General features: G+C 41.4%; 1 protein-coding gene and 1 pseudogene across 1 annotated transcript; one reads left to right on the forward strand and one right to left on the reverse strand.

Moving 5' to 3' along the window:
• The window catches only part of LOC126498887 (olfactory receptor 5AN1-like), a 47226-nt pseudogene extending 32298 nt beyond the window's left edge, over positions 1 to 14928 (reverse strand).
• Positions 2968 to 3677, forward strand: LOC126498888 (peptidyl-prolyl cis-trans isomerase A-like). Its single transcript, XM_050137846.1, has one exon. It carries the CDS (start codon positions 3001 to 3003, stop codon positions 3535 to 3537), a length of 537 nt encoding a protein of 178 aa, XP_049993803.1. The 5' UTR covers positions 2968 to 3000; the 3' UTR covers positions 3538 to 3677.
• Positions 14929 to 16782: the final 1854 nt, after the last annotated feature.

Raw genomic sequence — 16782 nt, forward strand, 5'->3', positions numbered from 1 at the left:
GATACAACAGGACTGACAAACATATGAACTGACAAGACATTGGTGGCATGCACAGAGCCTGCACAGGTTCAGGCTAGATGGGGTTCTAGCACAAGAAGGGGAAGTGGAATCAGTCTCCCATTCCTAACTAAGAAGCTATCCTCAATTGATGCCTGCTTGCAAAAGAAACATTAGTTTTCTCCAATGGAGTTTCACTGGAAAGTATATATTCATAATGGGAAGAAAATAAGAAATGGAATAGGAAAGAAAGAAACGGAGGGTAAGGAAGAAGAGAGGGAGAGAGCAAAGGAAAGAAATGAGGAAAGAAGAAAGTTGGTAAGAAATGGAAGGAGAAAGTGAAGAAAAAAGAAGGGAAGAGAGGGGGGGAAGGGGAAAGGCAAGATTGAACCTTTATCAGAACAAAGGTGTCCAGCTTGAGTAGGTATTATCCTGAGGTGAATATCCCTAGAATTATAGTAATGAAGGGAAGAAAAAGAAGTAATTTGTGGAAGCAAAAGATTTAAAAAAATTTAAAATTAAGAAAAATACTAACCCTTAAACCATCAAATCAAAAAATAAAACTTCAGCAGAAGACACATTTGAATCAACCATTCAGAGAGGTATACAAGCCACTTGTTCTGTGTGACGTATGGGGCTCTGAAATCTCAAACCTCAAGCTCAGAAGACGTGTGACCACCTAAGACTATAGGGTTTGAGGCATCCCCTACCTATTACTCTACAGCACAGTCTGTATGTATCACTCATAGGAAAAGCATGTTCTGCCATAGAACTGAGCCAAACATGAAAGACAAGAGTAGATGGAAGTAGATATCATGAAGTCAACATAAGTTCCCTGGAAATAGGCACTGCTTTTTATAAGTTTAAAACATAGCTTGACTTGCCCAATTTGGTTTACTTTTGGGATATCTATAAAATATGCATGACTCTGAGGCAGATACAATTAACCACAGAACGAGAAGCACCATGTAAAATAAAGCAAGATTCTCCATACAACTTCCTACAACTTCTGCATTTGACATAGTGCGTTATCAAAATATGAAATTCTCTCAACCCACATCAGAGAAACATCTTTGTGCAGTGGACAGTGGATAATACAGAATGTTACAACTGACCGAAATTCAGGGCACAAGTGTCTGTGGAATGCGCAGTCATAAACTGAATGTCTGTATTACACCATCTTCCCTAAGATTCAGGAACCATTGAAGAAGATTGTAAGAGCCAAAGTTTGAAGAAAAAGCAGTGTCTTCTGGACATGACAGGACTGTAAGGTGATGTGGGAGTCCCCTCTATGTGATGCAACTACCATTAATGAATAAAGAAACTGCCTTGGCCTGTTGATAGGGCAGAGGTTAGGTAGGCAGGGAAAATGGAACTGAATTCTGGGAGAAAGAAGGCAGAATCAGAGAAACACCATAAATCTGGCACCGGAGATAGGCATGCTGGAATTTTGCTGGTACGCCACAACCTCATGGTAATATACAGATTAATAGAAATGGATTAAATTAAGATGTAAGACTTAGCCAATAAGAAGTTACAGCTAATGGGCCAAGCAGTGTTTAATTAATATAGCTTCTGTGTGATTATTTTGGGGCTAAGCTAGCCGGGCAGCAGGGAACGAACAAGCAGCCCCCTGATACTACAGATGGCTGTGGTCACCTGCAGATGATCTGAACAAGACCAAGCCAGTCAACATGTCAGCACAGAGTGGGGGGGACATGAGCCCCCCAACATGTCAGCACAGAGCAGGGAGGGGCACTGGAGCCCCCACTCCTAGCTGAGGAGCTATTGACAGCTGATGGCTACTAGGGGAAGGAGACTCAGTTTTGTTCAGGGGTGTGGTCCCTGGTAGGTTGACCAAGTTCTAGTGGATGGCCCAACAATCATGCCTTGATGGGCAGCATTTGTTGGACTCAGTAGGTTATATGAAAAAAAGAGGACATGAAGTTGGAAAAGAGACATGGGAAGAGTTCAGAAGTTAGAGAGGAGAAAAGAGGAAGGAAATATGCTAAAATAGATTGAATGCATATATGATATTTCTAAAAAAATCTAACTTAAAAATTAATTCAAAACCCTGTTTAGCTTTTATTAACCAGTAGAGAGCGGCCATCCTGAGACTCTGCATTCACAAACAGCACAGACAGATGCATGGGGATCTGAATTATACTTTAAAATAAGTATGAAAACACTAGCTATGAAAAATCTTTGCTGGGTGGTGGAGATGCACACCTTTAATCTTAGCACCCAGGAGGCAGAGACAGATGGATCTCTGTGAGTTTGAGGCCAGCCTGGTCTAGAGAGAAAGTTTCTAGGGCAAGCTCCAAAGCTACAAAGAAACCCTGTCATGAAAAACAAACAAACAAACAAACAAAAATCCTCCTTGAACTAAGTTACATTCATTGTTCATTCCCCAATTCTGCAAAGTGAAATCAAAACGGCCCCCTTTTCCACTGCAGAAGATGCTGAAGGAGGCAGTGTTGCTCTTGCAGTTGCTATCGACGCGCCTCAATACCCTTTGCTACCCTGTTGAGGAACATCAGAGCTGTGCTGGGCTTATGGCTGCTAGAGCTGACTAGTGCTCCTCTGTTGTTTTCAACTGCTGAAGTATGCTAATTCATTATGAAGTCATAGAAAATGAATATCCCTCATTGCACATTTTCTGATTCTTCTTCTCGAAAACAACTCCCTCCCAAGTTTGTAGCTTCTATTATAACTAAAGTTATTGCATTTATTCTTTTGCAGAATAAAAATCAACACAAAATGGGGTCAAAGACATGAAACTTTGAAGCTGTGAATGGGAAGCATTTCAAGATGGAGGCAAAGGCAAGAACTTTCTGGAAATGACTCCATTTGCACAGGAAATAACGCTGAAACTTGACAAATGGGAATTGCTTGAAATTAAAAGTGTCTGCACAACAAAAGAAATCTTCACCAGAGAGAAGATAAAATCTACAGCATAGGCTTTGCAGACGCCGCTGTCCCCTCTCACCGCTTGCTGCAGCCATGGTCAACCCCACCATGTTCTTCGACATCGCGGCCGATGGCGAGCCCTTGGGCCGCGTCTCCTTCGAGCTGTTTGCAGACAAAGTTCCAAAGACAGCAGAAAACTTTCGTGCTCTGAGCACTGGAGAGAAAGGACTTGGATACAAGGGTTCTTCCTTTCACAGGATTATTCCAGGATTCATGTGCCAGGGTGGTGACTTCACACGCCATAATGGCACTGGAGGCAGATCCATCTACGGAGAAAAATTTGAGGATGAGAACTTCATCCTGAAGCATACAGGTCCTGGCATCTTGTCCATGGCAAATGCTGGACCAAACACAAACGGTTCCCAGTTTTTTATCTGCACCACCAAGACTGAGTGGCTGGATGGCAAACATGTGGTCTTTGGGAAGGTGAAAGAAGGCATGAACATTGTGGAAGCCATGGAGCGTTTTGGGTCCAGGAATGGCAAGACCAGCAAGAAGATCACCATTTCCGACTGTGGGCAACTCAAAAGACTTGCGGGCTTCTTACCCACCAGACCATTCCTTCTGTAGCTCAGGAGAGCACCCCAGCCCCATCTGCTCGCAGTACCCTGTAATCTCTGCTCTCACTGAAGTTCTTTGGGTTCCATATTTTCCTCATTCCCCTTCAAGTCTAGCTGGATTGCAGAGTTAAGTTTAAGATTATGAATAAAAACTAAGTAAGAAAAAAAATCTACAGCATAGGGGGAATCTTTGTCAATTATATGTCAAGCAGAGAATTAACATTTAGGATGTATAAAATCTCCCCAAATTAAACACCAACATTCTCATCCCAAATCTTCTAGTCAACAAATGAGCTAATTACTAGGGTAGAACTGAATTCAGTTGTTTACCTGAATTGACACAGCACCAAACTGCTTCGAAAAATATATGCTTGTACCCATAAGCAATTGCCACCATCAGTCCTAACTACAGAAGCCTTTTTTTCTCAGTGAACTACAGGAAAAGCTGAAACACATGGACTCACAAAATTCGGAGAGTAAGTTGTTGCAGGAGGCCGCTAGTTATTTCCCAGCTGCTTAGCCCCAAAATAATCACACAGAAACCATATTATTTACAATACTGTTTGGCCAATAGCTTAAGCATATTTTTTGTTAATTATATTTTAAGTTAACCCATTTCCATTAATCTAAGTATTGCCACAAGGCTGTAGTTTACTGGGTAAATTTTCAGCATCTGTCTCCAGCACGGCTACATGGTGTCTCCTGATTCCACCTTCTTTCTCCCACCAATCAGTTTCTTTTTTCCCCACCTAGCTCTACTTTTCCCTATCACAAACCAAGCCATATTCTTAATTAATTAACCAATAAAAGCAACACATATACAGAAGGACTTCCCACACCATTTCCTTTTCTGTTTAAATAAAAAGAAAGGTTTTAACTTTAACATAGTAAAACAACATATAGAAAAACAGTTCTCAAGCAAGAATTATAGTTACAATATTTATATATTTATATTTTGGTTAATTGTATTTTTAATTAATTCATCTCCATTAATCTGTGTATTGCCACAAGGCTGTGGCTTACCGGGTAAAGTTCTGGCATCTGTCTCAGGCGGAGCTACATGGCATCTCCTGACTCCACCTTCTTTCTCCCAGAATTCAGTTTAGCTTTCCCCATTTAGCTCTACTTTGCCCTATCACAGGCCAACCCAGATTCTTAATTAATTAACCAATAAAAGCAACACATATACAAAAGGAATTTCCACACCAATAAGTGACTGCTGAGAGTTTTTATTCTATTTCTCCTACGGCTCAGCGAACATTGCAGAGAGGGGAGAGAAAGAATGTAAGAGCCAGAAGCCAGGGAGAATGGTTGTGAAACATCATCCTTAGGGTAGTACACAGCTATTGCAGTCATGACTTTCAATAACTGCAGAGGCCTTCACTGGGTCTGCAGAAAAACAGGCCAGCCAATAGCCATGCATAGATAGAGGAATTATTTCCTACAGATAGAGTCAGGGAAGCAGCGTCATTGACTTCAGTAGTATACCCACTGATGATGCTATCAGGCTCCATTAGTCCCAATCCAAAAGTTCCACAGACAGGGCTTAACTGGATATCTCACACAACAAAACAGAAAGTCATGCATCTGGGGAAAGGACTGGCAGGGACAAGTGAAGTTCTTGGGGTGGGAGAATAAGAAGAGCAAGTAGGGAAGAGAGTAATGAGGATGCACTATATGCCTGCATGAAATTGTCAAAGGACTGACTTAATAAAATAATAAGTTGCCTAGATTCTCTAAAGAATTCTCTAAAGAAGAAACACAAAGAAACAATTCATATTTATAAAATCATTGAGCATCAAGTTGAGGCAGGACCAAGCTCCTCCCCTTATGTCAAGGTAGGACCAGGTAATCCAGCATAGAACAGGTTACCAAAAGCCAGCTAAGCACCAGGGAGAGGCCCTGCTCCCACTGTTAGAAACCTTACTAAAAGACCAAGCTACATGACTGTCACACACATGCAGAGGACCTAGGTCGATCCCATGCAGCCTCCCTGACTATTGATCCACTGTCCATGAGCTAAGCCCTGGGAGACCTGTCCCTATCTGAATGGAGATGGAGAAGTAGATGGGTAGAAGTATAGACTAGAAAGGGGAGGGGGCCAAAAACAAATGAGTAGCCTCCGACCACAGATGGGAAGATGGGAGGGAGGGAAAACTTGTTGGTATGTAAAATAAATGAAAAAATGATTAATCAAATAAACAAGTGAATGAATGAATTAAAAAAGCATCGAATATCTTCATATATAATTCATATATAATTAAAATTTGTTCCAAGATTCCACCTTACCTAGTCAGAATGAAAATCATCAACAAATCAAATCCGAAAATATACTGGCAAGAGAAAGAAACTCTTGTTCACTGAAGCAGGAGTATAAACTGGTGCAACATTACGGGGAACAGTATGGCGGTTTCTTTAAAAACAGAACATAAAAGTATCACATAACCCAGCTGTACCACTCCTGGGCATATTCACAAAGAACTCAACATACATCAGAAATACTTATACAGCTATGTTTATTGTTACATTAATCACAGTAGCCAGGAAATAGACTCAGCCTCGGTGCCCATAGGTGAAAAATAAAAATGCACAACAATTTGTGTTTTGTACATCTGTAGAGACAAGTTAAGTAGTGATGTTTGCAGGAACGTGGACCAAATGGAGATGGTTATGTGAAATACGCCAGATTCAAACACACATTGTGAGTTATCTCTCATGCAAATCTTAGATGTGTGTGTGTGTGTGTGTGTGTGTGACTAGAGAGGTAGCCATGAGAAAGGAAGGGGAAATCTTAGGGAATGGTGGGAGGGTCGTGTGTGTGTGTGTGTGTGTGTGTGTGTGTGTGTGACTAGACAGGTAGCCATGAGAAAGGAAGGGGAAATCTTAGGGAATGGTGGGAGGGTCGTGTGTGTGTGTGTGTGTGTGTGTGTGTGTGTGTGTGACTAGACAGGTAGCCATGAGAAAGGAAGGGGAAATCTTAGGGAATGGTGGGAGGGTCGTGTGTGTGTGTGTGTGTGTGTGTGTGTGTGTGTGTGACTAGACAGGTAGCCATGAGAAAGGAAGGGGAAATCTTAGGGAATGGTGGGAGGGTCGTGGAATGCAATGGACATGACAGTGAGTAAGGGGATAGCTACTGGGGCAGGGAGGTGGGAAGACCCTCTATAGAAAAGCTGTCCTTTTAAATTCCATGTCTGCCTGATGCCAGATACCGTGGCAGACTCTGAAATGCAGTGATGAGCCATCAGTGCTAAAAGACCTCAAAGAGAAGCATGGAGACAGAAAGTGGTGAGAGGGGACAAGTGCCCATTAGGACTGGGAGGAGAAGGAAGGCATAGAGAATTGCGGGAAGGGAGGGCCAAGAAAGGCTATCCTGGGCTTATCTTTAGTTAGGCAGCATTTTTTTGCTTCTGGAGGCAAAAAGAGACTGTTATATCCCCTTGAATTTGAGTGACATGTGGTTTTGAGCTGTTCAGTATGGGTTCTGGGAACTGAGCTTGGTCTTCTGGAAGAGCAGCGAATGCTTATAATTACTTAGTCATTGCTCCATCCCCACAGTAGAGGGCTCTCCACCTACAAAGAATCAAATGATGTCCTTTGAAGTAAAAGGAAAGGATTTAGAGACAATAGTATTCAATGAAGTAGCCCTGACCAATAAAAGCAAATATTTCCTATTTTCTCTTATATGTGGAACCTAGAATATATCACAAACACACACACACACATGCACGCACGCGCATGCACACACACAAAAGTACGGAATAAAAATCCAAGAGGGACTATCTGGGAAAGAAAGGAGTTAGGTGGGGGAGGGAGGAGCAGGAGATGAGGAGGAGGAACAAATAAAATCAAGGGAAATGTTATATTTGGACAAAGATCATTATGATGCTCATCACTTCATATAATAAACAAACCAGCTAAAGCAAATGGTTATACTGGACATGATTGCACACACCTTTAATTCCAGCACTTGGGAAGCAGAGGCAGGTGTATCTCTATGAGTTTGAGGTTACCTTGGCCTATAAAGTGGTTGGTTCCAGGACAGCCAAGGCTACATAGAGAGACCCTGTCTCAAAAAACAAGTGAACAAAAAAGAATATTTGTGCTAATATAGCTATGGGGTATGACAGGAAGTCAATCAGAAATTCAAAAGGGCTTGTATGCAGTAGTTAATGTTATCATGAGTTGAGAGACTGTTAAAGTATCTTAACTGTTATGCCCACAAAAAAACATCCTGACAACGTTTAAGAAGTTCCTGGGAAAATGGAAAAAGTGTGAAGGCCCTTGGCAGGAAGCTCTTGCAGCACAAGAAGCCGTGAAAGCAAAAACTGGGCTCAGGGAGATATACACGATAGAAAACGGGCACTCTGGCCGAGAGACATCTTGGACTTTGAGATCTTAGCAAGTGGTTTTCCAGGTCAGCGAGAAACCCAGTCTCAAGGGAATTATGTGGAGCATGATAGAACAGATACCTGAACATGTAGCCTTTGTGCACACACCCCTGCACACACATCACACCATGCACCACACACACATTAAAAAGATGGTGACTCACTTTGTGCTTTCAGTGCTAATTAGTGACAATAAAATGAACAAATGCTGCAGACATACAGACGCCGTATCTTTGTTTTCCTGCTAACCTTCCCAAACCATCTATCTCCATGCCAACACAAATGTCTTCCATTTGCCCGGATCTTTGTGGATTTCTATAGACAAGGCTTTCCCCACCATCTGGGTTCCAGCTGGTCAGGCCTCTCCAGGGACACCCGTTAATGCCTGCCTCCAGTCATAGCTGTCTGTTCTTGAAACTGAGTCCCACCAGCACAATGTCACTGTGAAGATAAGCGAGTTGAGAGTGGCTATACTTTTCCAGAGACACATGGTGTTCGGCTTTCTTTTAGGGGACAATCCAGTGTTGTAATGTCAACTGTGCCATGGAAGCCCAATTCCCAATAGTCACGTGCTTGTTGGTGCTTGTTGTGTTCCTAGTCTCCAAATGACTCTTTAAAGGAAAGTTAAGCAGGCTTGAGGATGGCTCGGTTGGTAAAGTACCCATTGCAGAAGTATGAAGACCTAAGTTTAGATTTCCCAGCACCCACATAAAAGGTGGGCATGATCACAGAGGAGACAAAACAATTACTAGAGGTCACAGGCTAATCAGTCTAGCCAATCAGTGAGCTCTGGGTTCAGTAAGGGATCCTGTCTCAAATGATAAGGTGTAAGACAATAGTGGATGACTCTCCAGCTTCAACGTCTGGCCTTATGCACACACATGTGCCCATGCCACCCATACACACACACACACACACACACACACACACACACACACACACACACACACTATCCACTTACATGCATTTTTCTCCACGCAAGCAAAAGAAAGTGGAGGGTGGTCAGTCAGTGGGAGATTCCATAGCATTGTGGATTTCCAGAAGAGGCTCTTCACCTTCCCTCTGAGAAGGATCAAAGGAACAGAGTCTCTTTGGAGAACGGATAATAGGCACATTGTGTGTGGTGCCGCAGATGCCTCACAGATGTGGCTTGCGGCTCTTGGCTTGGTGTTCCCATGACTGCCTACAGCACTGTTCTAGGGCAGAGACAGTTTCATGGAACTTTTCTCCCTTTTCCCTTCAATGCAGCAAAATACATAGATGAGTTTTTGTATGTTTTCAATGACCTGAGACAGGCAAGGCTCTGAGGAAACCTGTAACAGCCGTCAGACGCCTCCTCTGTATGACTGCTCTAGGTCCTTGCTGATTCTGTGTTCTGTTTTTGCTGGTGGCCATTCTTAGACAGTCATATTCTTACATATCCCAAGTCACAGGAATGTCTGGCCCTGCCAGTTACGGGATATGAGCTTCTGAGCAGTGTGGGCTGACCCATGCCTAAGAGTTTCTCTATGTGGGCCCTGTCTTTTTCCTCAACCTTGCTCTGGTTTTACCAGTCTGCACATACTGCCCACGGTTGTATGAGGCCACTTATTCATTTTCTAGCTGCCCATACTCCAGAAATAACCACACAGAGACTGTATTAATTAAATCACTGCTTCTTATCAGGTAAGTCTTACATCCTAAGCTAGCCCATCTCCATTAATCTATGTAGCACCACATGGCTGTGGCTTACCAGGTATAGTTCCACCCCCAGCATCTGTATCTGGCGGGGCTACATTGTATCTCCTGACTCTGCCTTCTTTCTCTCTCATTCAGTTTAGTTTAATCAATATAAGAAATGTATATACAGAAGGACCTCCCACACCATTTCCCCTTTTCTGTTTAAATAAGAAGGAAGGTTTTAATTTTAACATAGTAAAATTGCTTATAACAAAACAGTTATCTAGCAAGAATTATAGTTACAATATTTGTATCTACTTTATCTTTTATCATAACTAAGAAAAATTATAACTATTCTTTAGCTCCATGAAAGACTCCAGAATATAAAATTACCTACATAAACAGAAAGTGCATTGTAAGCAACTTCCAAAACTCTAGAATTGATAGAGACATCTCGCTGGCTGGCCAGTGGGTGCCAAATGCTGAAAAGAAATTCCACACTAGCTCAGAATTGAGTATAATAAGGGGTTATTTATGTAGGGAAAGATTCACAGATCACAGTCCTCTACTTGATCAAGGAACAGCAACCAAATCCAGCAGCTGGAAAAGAGAGAGAGTGCATATATCAGCATTTATAGTGTAAGAGGCCATGTCCAAGTGAGCAGGTAACTTAAAGGCTACTGGTTGAAGGATTTCCTACAGCAACTGACTGCACTTACTTTTCCATTTCCTTTTTTAAAAAGATTTTAATTTTTTAACCTAGATGTATGTGTGTCTACCATGTGCATATGGATGCTTGTGGACAGAGACCAGAAGACGGCATCGGTTCCTCTGAAGCTGGGTCTGGGAACCAAACCCCAGTCCTCAAGGAAAGCAAGTACTCTTAACTGCTGGGGCATTGTTCTAGCCCCTTCATTCCCTTCTCTTCTTGCTAAACTTATCTGCCACTTTCTTTAGTACCCGTCCTTACTCAAGCACCCCTGAGACCACTGCTGCACCCCTATTTGAAGTTGCCTAGCTCCACTCTTGAGTCCATCACCACAAGGTGGGAAGACCACCGTTTCCTGCCTTCTTCCCATGTTTGTTCACACTTCTCCTCTTTGATTTCCTAAAGTGTACTAAGGATTGAGGCCTCTGAGAATGCTTCTGGGCCATTCACACACAACAGACTAATGAAAATTCTTCATGAAAGAACAAGAAGGCATGGAGAGAGACTAGGGAGCAAAAAAGACCACTTACAAATTTGTGGCAGTTTATGAGCGAGCCAATTAAAATCTCCCGATCTTCTCAAACAACTCGGAGTAAACTGTGTGAGAAGAGAGCTCCTTGGTTGAGAGTGGTACAAACAAGAAAGAAAAAAAAACAGGGAGAGAGAGAGAGAGAGAGAGAGAGAGAGAGAGAGAGAGAGAGCAAGAGAGCGAGAATATTTTTTACAAAGGGGAAGGGAGACAGGAACTGTAAACACTACAGTTTTCTACTACCCCACCCATTCATATTTCACTCTGCAATAAGAAAAAGAAACCAGAAATTTGTTTTGGTTTTGTTGTGGCTTTCTTTTTCCTAGAAAAGATTTAATTACATAGAAACTATCACTTTAACCATGATGCTCCATTCTTTAATGTCCAGTTTGAGAGAGTACCCAAAAATGTAGGCATAGGGCCAAGAGCTGGGAATTTGGGGAGAGGATATAATTTGTTTGGCTTTGTAGTATGAGATACTGGCCTAAGCAAGGAGAAGCCGCTCAGGCTGTGGGAAGAAAGGCGAAGTGGCAACAGACTTTTCTCAAAGTCAAAGCTCAACCAACACAAATAGGATGAGGCAGAAATCCATGAGAGAAGCCGCAGAGTTCTGTGAGTTTGCACAGTGCCCACTTCAATCCCGGCGTGCTCCTCCCTATAGGACACACTCAAATCTTTTCAAACTAGATGTTTGAGAAGTCAAAAACAAAATGCACACAGAAGGGAAATCCTGTTCTGGTCAAAACCCAAAACTTTTCTTTAAAACTACCACTTGTGGGATTTTTGAAAGCTATTTTTTTTTTCTGTTGCCGTCTATCTTTTTATGGGGCAGTGCGATGCAGAGGACCAAGTGTGGCCTTTTGATGCTGGAAGGATTTTGTTCAAGGCTCTGCTTTGCCAAGAGATGTTTGTGTGACCTTCTTGAAGCTACTTCTCCAAAATTCCATTTTCTCATATGAAAATCCACTGCAGATGGCTTTTCTTTGGGGTTCTCTGAGGACAGTATGAAGTAAACTGTGTAAGAGGCTCTGTTTGCTGTCCGTGCAATGAAAAACATGAGCAGCCATCTGTGTCCTTTCCTTTTTATTTTGGTGAATCAGAATCCCAGAATTTAGAAAAGAAGCCACAAAGTCAGTTGATTCCAACTCTTGAAGGCTAAACCCCTTCACTGTCACTCTCTCAGTGTATACTGATCCCTTTCTGGGATACACACTCCACTTCATGACTATGCTGTTGTTTTCCTAAGATCAGTCTCTCTCCCTCTCCCTTGTCTCCTTTTCTTCCCCCCTCCTTTCTTTTCTCTCCCTCCTTCCATCCTTTTCTGGGGTTTTGCACTAATTTGCTCCTAGTTCTAACCTTGCAGAATTCAAACATGTCATGGAAAACCCCCACCATTCTACAAAGGTAACTGTTACTATAGGGGGCTGTTGCCCATTGTAAAACTAAACTAGAATTCTGTATTTTGACTCCAGGGAGCTCTCACTGGAGATGAGGGACTGGGAATATAAAGAAAATAGGAAGAGTTGCTGATACCAACTTTATTCAGGCAACCCTGGCATTCTTTGTACTCCTGAATCCAGTTAGCCAGCCACACTGCCCATCAGGACTCCTGGGGGCATATCACCATCTAGAGAGACTCAGCGGCACCTGGGAGACAACCTGAGTTTCTTTATATCCCTCACCCCAAGCCCTTCTCTTGGCAGTCAATCGAACATGGCTACAACTAACCCTTACTTACCTCCTCCAAAATGACTTGTCTTCCAGGTTCTGCCAGGAAAGGGCTTTGTTCTCTCTCTCTCTCTCTCTCTCTCTCTCTCTCTCTCTCTCTCTCTCTCTCTCTCTCTCTCTCTGTGTGTGTGTGTGTGTGTCTGGCCTCAACCAGCTAATTGAAGCACAAAGTTGTAGGTATTCCAGGTGAGTTGCCTTCACCGCTTCCTTGGACTGATTACCTGTTAATCCTTGAATGATAAAACCAGTGACTGAAAGGGAAAGGTGGAGCAGGAACAATGCTGGGAACTTTGCTCTCGCTGCTCTGAATTTAATAAGGGAAACTGTGTGGTAGAATTAGGAGAATGTGTTATTGTCTGAAAGGTTTCTATTACTTAGCATTTGGAATGGGAAGAGAAATGAACTAAGCCAGTACTGATTTAAATTAATCATTTTTTGCACCTTCAGAAAAGGAGAAAAAATAATAATGCCAGGATTTAAAAGCCAGTACTTTTTATGTTGCTCTAGACTCTCAGGGGTGTGCAAGCATGGTGTGCCTGCAAAGTAAAATGTCATTGTGTCTCCCATTGAGACTCCAGGCTTCAGAAGAAGGTTGAGGATCAAGGGCTATTCTCAAAGAATGAGATACAGAATCTAATTTTGCCTCTAGTCTAACCAACTATATTGACATTTTCCCTGTCTCTTTTGGTGTTAGTTTTATAATTATAGTTGGGAAAGTCTAAGCTAGCTGATTTCTAGCTGTGATGTTTTATTAGTTTAAATATATTCTCAGTATTTTTTGAGTATCCAGGAAGTACTTAAAATAGAGAAATTCCCATGGTCTTGGCGATAGAAAAAGTTTATAGGGTCTAGGTGGTAACCCTTATTCGGCCAGTGAATAAAATATCCACTGGGCATCTGTAAAAGCCAAGCACTCTGATAAATGCTGGAGGGAAAGTGAGCCATGAAAACACCTTTTCCTCATGTCAGTCTTTCTGTTTCATAAACCACATCCTACGGAACCCATTGCATACTATGTGGCCCTCCCAGACATCAATTATATGGGGATGGCTACCTCAGAGATCTATTCCTTTTTATCTTGACACATTAACTTGATTGTTAAAAGTTAATCACACTGCAAGGATTGGGGACAAGAAAATGCTTCATAATCATTTTCAGATTCTGGTCCTGTCCAGTCATATGGGCTGGATGAAAGATCACACCTCATTCAGTTGTATCAATGATAGAGTACCATCAATTGCTCAGGGCTACATCTGGATGGGTTAGGTATCAGGGCAGACAAAAACTTAAGAATTAAAGAATTAGAAAATTAAATGTTGACTCAACAGCTTAACAATTTCTTGTTCTTCCATAATTTCAATATATTTCTTGCCAGCAATATATATTTTTAAAGTTATAAATCAATGCCATTTAGGTCTACTAGATGCAAAAAACTTGGATTATAAAACATCTCATAGTTTATAGTTAAGGAGAAGGGATCCAACAAAATACAAAGCATGCTAAGTGTTGAGAAAAAAGCCAATATGATGCTGTAAAGATTGATGGTAACATGAGAGGAAGTGCCAGTGTAACCATTGCTGTGCTGTACAAGTGCGTGCGCGCGCGCGCGCGCGCACACACACACACACACACACACACACACGCATTCAGTCTGAAGGTGCAGATGAGACGCGGACCACGTAGAGATGGAATGATCTTGGTCAGCATCCCAATAGGACTGATCATTAGTGAAATAATGAAGTTATTTTCTTTTCTATTGCCCCCTCTATTTTAAAAATAAGGGAAATCACAGGAAGAGATTGATGTGTGATGTGTCCAGGATTGAAGATATAGCTCACTAATAGAAAACCCACCTAGTATGCAGTAGGCTCCAAACCCAAGTCTCAGCACCACTGGCTCGTCCCATGTGAAAAACTGATGAACAAAGATGCAAAGATCAAAGACTAGCTCTTCTCTGTTTGATTACAGAACCCTGCTTTGAGTAACCACAAATAGGAAAATGGCTGCAAAGATGATAAATAAGCTCAAAATCACTGAAAGAAAAACCACCACCACCAACAACAACAACAAAAACAAACTGACAATTGATGGTAGTATTCAAGCCCTGACCACCCCCCCAAAAAAAAAGCCGTATTATAAATGAATGTAGTGTATCTCATATAATCTCCTATATCATTACCTGAAGATAATTTAGGTCAAAATAATCAAGCTACCTACACAGGAATTATATAAATTAATTAGTGATTAGCTCTTACCGCATTTTAAAAATGTAAACCTAGAAACCATGGTCTCAGGGCTGAAATAGGAAAGAATCATATGTATCTGGATAAAACATACCTTTGTTGATCACAGCAAACATTCCACAATAAAGACGGGCCAGCCTTGCCAATGGTCCAGCCCTGTGTGGTTTCTTTCCTGCAGCAAAAGGCTTAATGGTGTATTAGTTTGTAAATCTGCCTGTCTCTAGGCAACTGTCGTTAACTTTAGTTATGGATTTCAAAACAACTTTCTGGTGATCTTTCTTTGCTCCCTTTAATCCCCAGTCATCTTTCTTACTACCTCTGTAAGTCTATCACACTCTGAATTACACTAAGGTAACAGTGTGTAGTTGTGTATTTGCCGTCTAGTTACTTGTTTACAGTAAGGAATCAGAATATTTAGGAATAAACTAAGATTAATGTTTTCTCTCTTGCTCGCAGGGAGAAGATCAAACACTTTAACATGGTATTTATCCTCTAGATATTTGGTAGAGCCTGCTCTGTGGTAGGTGTGGGTTTAAGTGCTTTGTGTATTTAGTTAACAAAAAAGAAAGAAAAATTCTAAAAATAGCTGTCTTTGTTTTACTTCTGTTCTAGTGAAGGACAGAAAAGTCAAGAGACAAATCAAATCTATGCAACATTGTAAGGTGATTGCTTCTGTCCGAAAATGGAGCCACATAAATCAATTGGAAGCCTGAAAGTGGAGAGAGGCTGAAATAAAATATCAATGTACATATGTATGCAGTGACATACAGCTTATGTGATTACGTACGTATACATATGCATGTTTATGGTTTTGTATGATTGAAACAAACGTGTCTTTCCCCTCTAAGCTTTCAATGATCTTTCACAATTTGTCTCCCCACCTCTGGCTTTCAGAACTTATGTGTCTTCTACTCCCATTTCCCTGTGCTCTGATCCTTTTATATGCCTTAAATACTAAGCTTGCTCCCCAGGACTTCTGCAAATGTTCTCCTCCTGCTTAAAATGAACAACTCAGATCTCAGTCATGCGCCCCTAAGCCTCTCATACAGTGTCTTCCCATCCCAGGACTGCTTTACTCATCTTTGCAATTGTCCTCACAATTTTTTTTTTCTCTGTAAACACTACCTACTATCTCCAGGCTCCAGGGCACTGTATAAAGGTTTCTCTATAGCAATTGTTATGCTGTGCTAATGATCACCTGGTTTTCTGTCTGTGCTATGCCTTCTGACGAGTATTCTGCACTTCCTAATGTGTTGTTAATATCCACATCATCAGCATTTAGCTCTAACAAGCACACAGTACAACATGGCCTCTTGCTGATAATCTTGGTGCAAGAAAAGCATTTAAAGTTCATATGGTTAGACATTTTCCACTCTCTGGTTTAGTCAGTATTTTTCCAAGTTTTATCTCTATTTGCTTCATGCCATTGGGATAGAGGGGAGGGGACAAGAAAAAAGGTGGAACACACACATACATTCAGAGAGGGAAGAGAGAGAGAGAGAGAGAGAGAGAGAGAGAGAGAGAGAGAGAGAGAGAGAGACCAATCTATGAAACCTGCTTAAAAGTGTAATGATAAAACAACTACAACAGGAAAATTATTCCTTCCGGTAGAATTTTACTGGTATATAAACCAAGCTTAAGGTAGGTCCCATGCCCAACAATGGATAGCCAATACAAAACAAACTCAATGGTGCTTTGTAGATTTTTTTTCTTATATTGCTTTGTTTGGGCATTTTTAAAATCTTACGTGTTTTTGTCTTTGTGTGTATGTGTTTTGTGATTTTTATTGTTCTTTTAATTATTTATCTTTTTACCTATCATTTTCTAAAGAAAGAGAGCAAGAAGGTGTGGGATTGGGTAGGTGGGGAGGATCTGGGAGGAGATGTGGGAGGGGAATCTGTAACCAGAATATACTGCATGAATTTTCAATTAAAAAAACTAAATTAAACTAAGAAACAAAATTACCTCTGCAAGCATTTTGAATTTTGTTATATTTCTT

The sequence above is a fragment of the Alexandromys fortis genome, unplaced genomic scaffold (assembly GCF_014885135.2).
Source record: "Alexandromys fortis isolate MF-2015 unplaced genomic scaffold, M_Fortis_MF-2015_v1.1 scaffold_3, whole genome shotgun sequence".
Taxonomy (NCBI): Eukaryota; Metazoa; Chordata; class Mammalia; order Rodentia; family Cricetidae; genus Alexandromys; species Alexandromys fortis.